Source organism: Xiphias gladius, chromosome 13 (assembly GCF_016859285.1).
Source record: "Xiphias gladius isolate SHS-SW01 ecotype Sanya breed wild chromosome 13, ASM1685928v1, whole genome shotgun sequence".
Taxonomy (NCBI): domain Eukaryota; kingdom Metazoa; phylum Chordata; class Actinopteri; order Istiophoriformes; family Xiphiidae; genus Xiphias; species Xiphias gladius.
In genome coordinates this window covers 11,447,121-11,456,896 of record NC_053412.1, presented here as the reverse complement: position 1 = coordinate 11,456,896, position 9,776 = coordinate 11,447,121, and the positions used below count along the sequence as shown (strand labels likewise).

At 39.3% G+C, this 9,776-nt stretch overlaps 1 protein-coding gene across 4 annotated transcripts in view; it reads right to left on the bottom strand.

The window, feature by feature from the left end:
- Positions 1–3,608: 3,608 nt before the first annotated feature.
- cckbra (cholecystokinin B receptor a) overlaps positions 3,609–9,776 on the bottom strand; it is a 31,466-nt gene continuing 25,298 nt past the window's right edge. For 3 of the 4 annotated variants that reach the window (XM_040142429.1, XM_040142430.1, XM_040142428.1), the window contains exons 4-5: positions 6,859–6,986; positions 4,454–5,031 (exon numbers count right to left, since the gene is read on the bottom strand). In XM_040142429.1, coding sequence (XP_039998363.1) covers positions 4,454–5,031; positions 6,859–6,986 — 706 coding nt within the window. Of the gene's footprint in view, positions 5,032–6,858; positions 6,987–9,776 lie in introns of all 4 variants that reach the window. The other variant, XM_040142427.1, reaches the window with a different exon arrangement.

Genomic DNA, 9,776 nt, shown 5'->3' with positions numbered 1-9,776 from the left:
GGAGAAGTTACATTATTGTCTGATTACAAAGCATGTATAGCTGAGAAAAAAATGAACACGAAAAGGAACGGATGAGAGCAAATCTCTGACAGCCCACATTAACTATGTTTCCTGGTAATAATCAGCTGCAGAACCTGTAGGCCAAAACAAAATATTTCATTCTGTGCCCGAGTTAAACTCCCAAAACGTCATTCTTTGCAATTCTGAATTATTCTTTAAAGGAACAAAATGAAAAATCATGCAGAGGCACATTTTACTCGCAGCTGTCCTCTAGGAAGCCATTATAAAAAATTAAGAAACAGCTCTTTCTAATTTACTTGTGCGAGCTTTGTCAGCCTTTGCTGCTGGCTGAGAATCTTGTAACTTCCAGCAGTCAACTTTTCAGGAACTGAGAAAAGGCAGCTCTGTTTGGAGCATTTTTAAGTATGGGTTTTGTAAGCTCAAGGTGAGCGGAGTTTCCTTGGAGAGTGTAATCCTTCAATTAAAAAGGAAACATCAAAATTCTCCAGATCACAGGTCGACTAGGAGCAAAATCATAATGAGCTTAAGGAGCACATTTGCTGTCAAAACTGTTTGTTGATGCCTGTAGAAACTAATAAACGAGTAGCAATGGTTTGGTGTATAGCTTTGAAAAGTGACACGCGTGACGCAAATGACACGCCTGTTTTTTTAAAGCACGCACAAATTAATCATCACAAATACGAGGATGTTAGTTTTTCACTGCCAGAAGCTTGACTTTTATGTGAGATGACACTGTAATTTATATTTTGTGCTGTCACTTCTTCTGTGTCCCAAGATGATCAAAATTTGCTCCACGTAAATACATCTGTCTGAGTGTGAGATAACATTTTAGTGTTAATTTAACAATCCAATACGACTGGCATATTCTGAAGTGAGGAAATGAGAAGTTGCAGTATTTACTTCTAGTGTGCTGAATAAAAACTAGCTTGACTCTGTAGGTATGGAAAATAAATTAGCAACTCTAAGACTGGGTGGTTTGCTCATTTTAATAATGCATATCTAAACCTGCTGACCGGCTGAGGTTAATAGCATAACAGATATAAAATTCAACAAAACAGTACATTTTCGAGAGCAAATCTCAGTCTCTCTGGGAGGCTTTTACCATAACATTAAGTGAGCAAGGCTACTCAGAAGTTTTTGCATTGTTCATTCATAATGTACATGACCTGAGACTGAGATTTAATTTGTGAAGTTGTAGATCTACAGTCCATGGATTAAAAAAAAAAACCAAACAAATCTGGATTAAGAGGTATATGTTCATTATTCCTAATCAGCTATGGTTATTTAGCATACTTAACAGTTTGCATTTCTTTAAACCATAGGCTCCAATTTCATAACGTCCACAGAAAATCAAAATTTAATGGAAGATTAAAGGGTGCGCAGACAGGCAAATAAATCCTAAATTAATTCAAGGGTTCTCCAGTGCACCAATCGCTGGCAAAGACATGGAAATCACTCATTGTCTCCTGCCTTAATTACAAAAGCATGCACCGAGAGGAAGCCGCCAGACGAGGTGTCTACGAGGAAAGCTCGGTTGGGGATTTCTGCGTACCAATTGTCTGCCTGCAAGCCAAACTTGCTGCCACCTCTGCCACCACCTGTAAACTTGGACAGTGATTGTGCCTGCAAAGCTCTGCTGTCACCCACACTGTATTGTCATTCATGTATTCATACGCCTCTGCACGGAAAAGGTGAAAAGGATAAAAGGGTGGGTGTATTGGGGGGTTGCAGGGATGGGGAGTGCTGGGTGATGGGAGGACATGAAAAAGAGGACCAAACTTGAAAGTGGTAGGAGACAAAAGCACTAATGTATCAATGTACACAGTAGAACAAGTATTACATCACACTACTTAACACAAATCCAGTTACTTTTGTGCTGCAGAGGCCAAGTGAAAAAATGTGTGCTTCAAGTGGCATTTAAAAGTGAAATCTGCGTATTTTTCAACCTGGGTCTCATTCTCAAAGCTAATAGGTAATGCTAACTTTACACTTGCCACCTCTACTATAGAGTTTTGGGAAATGCGACACTGGCAAAACAATGTATAACAGGGCAATTAGTGTAACCTTTCCATAACTCATTTAAATTGCTTGTTTCTGAGTTCAAACCAATGGAAACACGGAAATTAGCCCCCTGGATTAACTGTTGTAGCTAACTGTGTAGGGATCTACTTTCGGGGCAAAGTCCCGTAGCTAGTTATCAAGTGGACTATTACGAGGATGATTATTAGTTATTTTCACTTTGACAGCTGACATATCAATGAGGGTAGGCTAAATAACAGAAACACCTCTCTGTATAATGCAGTACACAAAAGTAGCATAATCTACATCCTCTAAAATGATCATACAGTTGAATCAACACCTCTCTAAAACAGTTTCAACAAATACTGAACATTATAGCCTTCATGGACGAGGATCTGTTGGAGGACTGTTGTATTAGACTGCATTAATTTTGGCTAGGTGTTGCTACTAAACTGCCAACTGAGTGTATATCAAGAAACTGGGAGCTAGCAAACCAAACAGCTAGCTCAGGTAGACAGCAAGTTGTCCCCTATGATGATAGCTTCAATAAGAAATCCAGGGGGCTAATTACTGAGTCTGCTTTAGGTCAGACTCAAAGACAAGGCTTAGAAAAGATTTATGTAACATTTGAGTTGTTCTGGAAAGGTATAGGAATATACGCTGTCTTGCCAGAGTCCCGTTTCCCAAGCCTCTATAACAACATTATAACAACAAGTTTCAACATTAAAAAAATCTGAACAAGCTGGAACTGAATGTGTGCTCCATTTGATCTTAATCTAAATATACATCTGAATAATCCTTTAAAGTTTTGTATTTCATTAATATTACAGCTTTTATTCTTATTCCAATTCATTATTTTACTAGTATCATTAATGTTAGTTAGTTATGTTCTTGTTTTCCCCAACCATTTTCTTGTGTCCAATTTTCTTGGTTCTCCTTTTAGCGCGCTTCAAGCTACATGCCTTGTATACGTGGTCTTTATTAATCAAGTTGGTTGTTATTATTAATATCAAAAAACTTAAGGGCTCAGATGGAGTGGGTGAGTGGAGACATTTGTTGTCAGTTTTACAAAGTCAAAGCCATGAGGTTTGCACTGCACGAGAGGTTCCCTGAGAAACACCTTGTTATTCTAAGCCTGGAAACGGGGGCTCTGTACTTAGGTAATGCTTAGAGTAATTGGCAGCACTGCAGTGGAAGGAAGAGAGAATACGTAAAAGTCCCCACAGAGCCACAGAGATAATTGAGCAGAAAAGGTGTGTTTGACTAAAGCACTTTTCCTGTGCCATTGTTAGCAGCGGCAGACTGGAGCGTCAAGCAGGTGCGATCAGCCTTTCACGGATGGACTATGTGCACTTTTTGCTGCTAATTCACATAGTGACATCTGCATCGGTATTCAACATAAATTTGGATGAGGGCTGATGGGAGATTTACGATCCATGAGCAAGCCTGTTTGATCCCAGATTGTTATACTACATGTTGGATCAACACAAGAAAAATTGCCTGACTCTAAACACCACGCTAGGGGCTAGGCTAAATTATAGCCATATTACAGTCTCCAGATGTTTATCTTCAAGATGCATAAGATAAACCTGCCTTATCATCCTGAATCACAAAGTGGTTCTGCTAAAGGCTCAAAAACATCCCTTCATTACTTTTGTTGTTTGTATACTCACAGAAAATCTGCTTTACTCACAAGAAGTGATGAAACATAACATAATAAAAGCAAAACACTATCTCACAGGTAAGAAAGAAGCTTGCCCCTTGATATATTTTGGTCAAAACAGGATGATTTCTTTGTGTTCAGATATTCCATATATATATTTCCAATATAATTCCAGACCCAAAGTTACCTTATGTAGCCATCAATAATATAATTCTGATACCCTGAATGAATGAAGATGAAAGTGAAATCCATACTGATTCATTACTGAGTCCTCAGTGTTCAACAGTATGTCTTTGTCAGAAATTAACCACTGGCACAGTCGGAACATAATGACAGTATTTACATGTACACAGGATTTCGTATTTTCAACGTAGTTTTTCACTAAAATGTCCATCTCAGCCAGTAAACAACCTACAATGACAAAGCCACACAAAGAGCACAGGCACTTGATGTTCTCCCCAGGATGCGATAAAGCGGATGCTCCCAATTAACTGCATAAAAAGAATGTCACCAAACTGAAACGGCGTTTTCCCGGCCTCACATTCTGCAACCATGCACACATAAGTCGAACAAGACCTTTCAAAAAGACCTCATAAACAAGGGCAAGGATTTATTCAGCGCTTGACTAAAAGCATATTAAAATGAAGAATGAAAAACATGAGATTGAAAAAACAGATGGTGCACACGGTAACTGCTGCCTGACAGCCACTGATCCATCCACATCTGTACCCATCCACATCTCCTTCAGGCTCAGCAGGTGCCAGTGGTGCTGACGGTGGTGTAGCTGAACTTGGACATGGAGGTGGCCATCGACGTGGCCATGGAGGTGGCGATGATGCCATCGTCTCCTCCCTCCCTCCTCCTGCACCACCAGCACTGGTGGCATAGTCGACTGCGGCAGCAGCAGGCGAAGGTGGACAGCAGGGCCTTGCGGAAGCGTGTGTTCATGAAGCAGTAGATGATGGGGTTGACGCAGGCAGAGGTGTAGGACAGCAGGTGGATGAAGGAGATGGGTGCTCCTGAGAGGGCTCTGGAGGCTGACTTCAGGTCAAAGGCTTTCCAGGTGTTGGCTGAGTACAGGGGCATCCAACAGATGAAGAAGAGTGCTACGATCACCATCAACATGCGGATGACTCGCCTCTTGGCCTGCAACTTGGCCTCCGAGGTATTACTGCGGGCGCGCTCAGTCTTGGCCTGGGTGGCACTAGACGAGCCGGAGAGGGTTGGGAGCTCCACAGCAGAGGAGGCTTTTTTAGTCATCTGGATGTAGCAACCATCGTGGTCATCATTTGACCCCGCCACAGCCCTGTCTACGCCGTTCTTTTGGCCTGTGGAGGGTCGGGGCCCAAGTGTCAGTTACAGGTACAACTCAGTGTGCTTTACATTAAAGTGTATACAGCAAAAAGTGAGATTATAATAAATTAAATACAAGAACAGACAACACTGACAGCCACCCACCCTCCAATAGACAGTGGAGGCTGGATTATCCAAACAAGCAATAAGAAGACAGAAAAATGCTCAGATGTGTGTCATCCACATAAAAATGAAAGGATTTTTTGGTAACACTTTATAATACAGCCCACAATTTACATTTTTTTGTATGAATAAGGTACCAATAAAATAGTAACCATTTAGTTCTGTTACCTCAATTTAGGTACAGTGGAAGAAAACAGGACTATGGGGAAACAAGGGATTAACAACTGGGCATTTTAGAGGAGACGAGAAATAAATAATACCAGTATTTGTTTTTGAAATACTGGGTAACTTACAGGATACAGTACTGGAAACAAAAACTGAACTTTAAGATAAACTATGCTGACAACCTGGTTCTCATTGTCTAATTAAAGAGGCAAAAGGGGAGAACCGTCACATGTTACATTACAGCTTATATATCTTCTAGAACTGAAAGAACTGAACCTTTCCGAAGAACAAAAGCCTTCGGATGAGGGGTGAAACATCTTCAAGAACCTCAAGCAAGTCAAGTTGCCTTCATATATACATATATACCATAGAAACTCACTGTTCCCATGGACTTGTTTTCTTCCACTGAAACCTACATTTAAGAACCGCTCAGTATTTAATTTGTACCTGATTCATACAATGAATACTGATTCATACAGTGCATATCGCCCACTGTATTGTAAAGTGTTACTGATGTTTCTTTATAATGTTGCCCTGAGACAATCTTAGCTCCAGTAGATTTAAAACCACTGAGGGAAACATTAAATGTCTCATCAGTGAGGTAGAAGGAAAACCAGGGGACCTGTTGGATCAACTCTTGAAGTGTCTTGATGAAAATATCATGATCAACAGTATCAAAGGCATCATTAACAATGTGGGTGGAACAATAATTACTCAATTGTTTATATGAAATTTTTTTGTAGTGTTTTTCTCAGGATGGGCGTGCTTGAGCTAAGATGGTGGAATTCAGTATACTGTAAAGTATTAAAGGCTAAAAAAGCAGATGCAGTGCCAAGGATGGAAGTTTTATTAATTAGTATTATTTTTCCGTATCACAAACTAATAATAGACTACACTTCGGTTAGCAATAGATTAACAGTCGCTACTGAAGGCTATTTTAGATTGTCTCAACCTTGACACGCAAGACTGGACTCCGTGGAAACTAGTGCTCCGCATGCACACAGTTACTACAGCACTTGTCTTTCACCTGAAGGGACCACATTTCTGCTATATTGTTGTAAGGCCATGGAGAAGTTCCACACAGGCATGAAAACAAGTGGAGTAGGCTTTGTGAGTGTGAGAGGTGTATTTTTTGGATGTAACGTGCAAAACTGCAGGTAGCAACAAAATATGTCATTCCCTGCATTCCCTTGAAGTAAAACAAACAAATCTCCCCTTGTAGATTTATAACCTCTTATATCATATTTATTCACCTGTATTGCCCGAGAACGGTGGTTTGTGCCTATTAGGAAGTGCATAACATTAAAACTAAAACACTAAGGAATAACATATTTTAGGAATACTTAGTGCACTTTTGATAAATCCTGCTGTTTCCCTGTCTTTCTGTTATAATTAACTGGAGCTTCATACAGGTCTATAAAAAGTGAAATAAATGTTTTCATCTCCAGTATGAGTTAAACCAATGTGAACAAATAGCCTTTTGCAGTTTGGGTTGAATTTATGATGGACCTCACCAGTGGTCTCTCTGCTCTGGCTCAGCTCAAACTGAATGCCTCGGTAGAGCTCTCTGGAGATCAGACCGTAGGCTATAATCATCACTACTCCCGGGATGAAGAACAGAGTGAACAGCAGCAGCACATACCTGAAAAACAGCCAGAATGGAAAGAGAGAGGCATTAAAAAAAAAAAAAAAAGAGAGAGAGAGAGAGAAAGAGCAACAACTGAATCTGAGTTAAATCAGCCAAACCAAACCAATCTGGGGCCCAACACTTCAGATTCTGCAGCTACTAGAAGAAAACTACCTGAAAAACTTACTTGTGAATAACAAATCGTATCTTCCTTTCCTCACACACCTTCAGTCATGTTTCGGAGCTGTGCTGGAGGCCCTGCAGATGGCTGACCCCTCCCAACGGCCCTCTTTACCCCTATCCTGTCTGGATAAAGGTACTGCGGCATCGCCAGCCAGCTTTGCAGCCTCTCCCCGCAGGGTGAAAGCCTCCTCAGCACCGTGCGGTTTAAACTCTCCTCTTGCTCTATCTCTTTTAGGGATATTTGTATTTACCCCTCAGGGTGTTCTGCTGATGCCATGTTTGTATATATCTATACATTTTATATGCTGCTGCAAGTTGATCTATTTGTTTCTTTGAATTACATTACATTATTTAAATTATTACACTTTCACATATACTGTACATCTGCTTGGCACATAACTCTAACTCTTCTGTGCATTTGTTGTACATTGTGCATTCATTGTGCAGGTTGTGCAGTGGTGAGAAACATTTTAGATCATTTACTTAAGTAAAAGTAGCAATCCCACACTCTGAAAATACTCAGTTACAGTAAATGTCCTGCATTTAAAATCTATTATTAGTATTAGTATTAGTATTATGACCAAATGTAACAATAGTTACAAAGTAAACTTGCTCATTAGGCAACAAAAGACATTAGTCTTCTGTCAGCATTATGCTATTATATATTATATAATTGGATTTTTATTACTTCTGCATTAACATGTAATTAACATTTTAACACCATAGCAGGTTGAGGTGGAGGAGATTTGAACTCATTTATATGCTGTAAGGTAGTTCAATCTGTAACACTGCATCATGTTTAAAAAACTGTTCATATGTAAATATGTATTTTGTATGTAAAATCTTAATATATAAAGTTACTAGTAACTACAGCTGTAAAATAAAAGTAGTTGAGTAAAAAATTGCAATATTTCCCTCTGAAATATAGTGTTTAAAATAGCATAAAAGGGAAATGTAAATGTCCTTCGTTACATTCCATCATTGGAACCTTGTTGTAATAATATTCTTTACATTTGTGATTTCTAATTTTTACTCTTGCTACATATTGTCTACCGTCTTGTATTGCTCCCTGTGTTGTCTTGTAAATTGCACCGAGGACCAAGAGATTTGTTTTTTGTCACAGAAACAACATAACATTGACATATTATCACCTTTTAAGTTAATACGGTGAACGTGTGAGAAAACAGTTTCTTATTTACACATCGAGCAGACTCGGAACAACATTATCATACAAGGCGTGTTGCTGGTCAGCTCATGAATGTAAATCCAATATCCACGCTCCGTTTTTTTTTTTTTTTAACTCAGAGGGAAATATCTGGCCATCACACTGCTGAATTCTCCACTATGTTCACCAGCTAGTTGCCAACTGTTGTCTGTTTTCCCTTTGGTACTGGGCTGGTAGCAAACAGTTGGGTTTTTTTTTAAGCGTCTTCAAAGAAAACAACGCAATGAGGATAAACCAAAACATTAAAGCTACAGGCCCAAAAACCTAAACACTGAGCTGAAAGACTCTAAAACACTCCGTAGGGCTGAGAGAAACTGCAGAGTCGGGTGATAATTCTCTGTAAGTTTGAAACAACGAATAAGCCCTTCCACATTACACACTGGTATTTGATCCTTTGTTAATGTAAAAATAACGACAATAGCAGCTTTAACATAAAGCTTAGAATTTATGTCTCTTATCCTATCAGGTGAAGATGGATTGGCTCCAACTGGTAACTGAGTACAAGAAACTGGAGAAAATGCTAAAAATTATTTAATTCTTTTCAATCATTATGTGCTGTCAAATGGACACAGTATCCAAACATAAGTACACATTAGGTCCCCATAGTTTGCAGAGTTAGGTAGGTTAGTTTGACCAGTTGGATCAGTTTGCCGGTGCAGGTCTAACACTACAGCACACTGTGTTCTGTTTTTTTTTTATTTAAGGAGGCGGTAGCCATCCTGTTTAACCCAGGAAAGGTTTTCAACACAACCTTATCAAACCGACCTTTTGACAAATTGACAGCTTACACAGTAACACAGTGCATATTGACAAATGGTGACAACAGGACCTCAAATGAACACAGTATGACGTACTTTAGACAATACACATGGTTACTTACAACAGAAAAAGGTGTAACAATTCTTTTGGAAGCGATTTCCTGTAGGAAATTATATCTTACCAAACAAACACGGATAAATATGCTGTAATATAACTGTCAGAGAGATTTTCCACAGCTTCGGGCTGTTTACGCAGCTGTTTTCTGATCACAAATGCTCCATTTATTCTCTCGCAGAAAGAATAACAATCATGGCTCCCTCGAGTGCCTGGATTGACGACACCTCAAAGAAAAAGTCGTGAACAGAGTAAAGAGCATAAAAAAAATAGAACAAAACGTTGACAGAGGGGGAATTTTTCAATCATCTACAAAATTCAAAGGGCTCAGAACCTCTCTCAGTATCTCACCATCAGTATCAAACTACAGATACGACCCTGCCTGTATTCTGTCCTTCGACACTGTATAGTTTTGTTTGAACACGCTGTAAAAAGTACAATGAATGAGTTGCAGAAAAACCTACTCAGGATTATAAAAGTACAGATCTTCATCGGTCAGTCAAATGAATAAAAACCTATTTAGC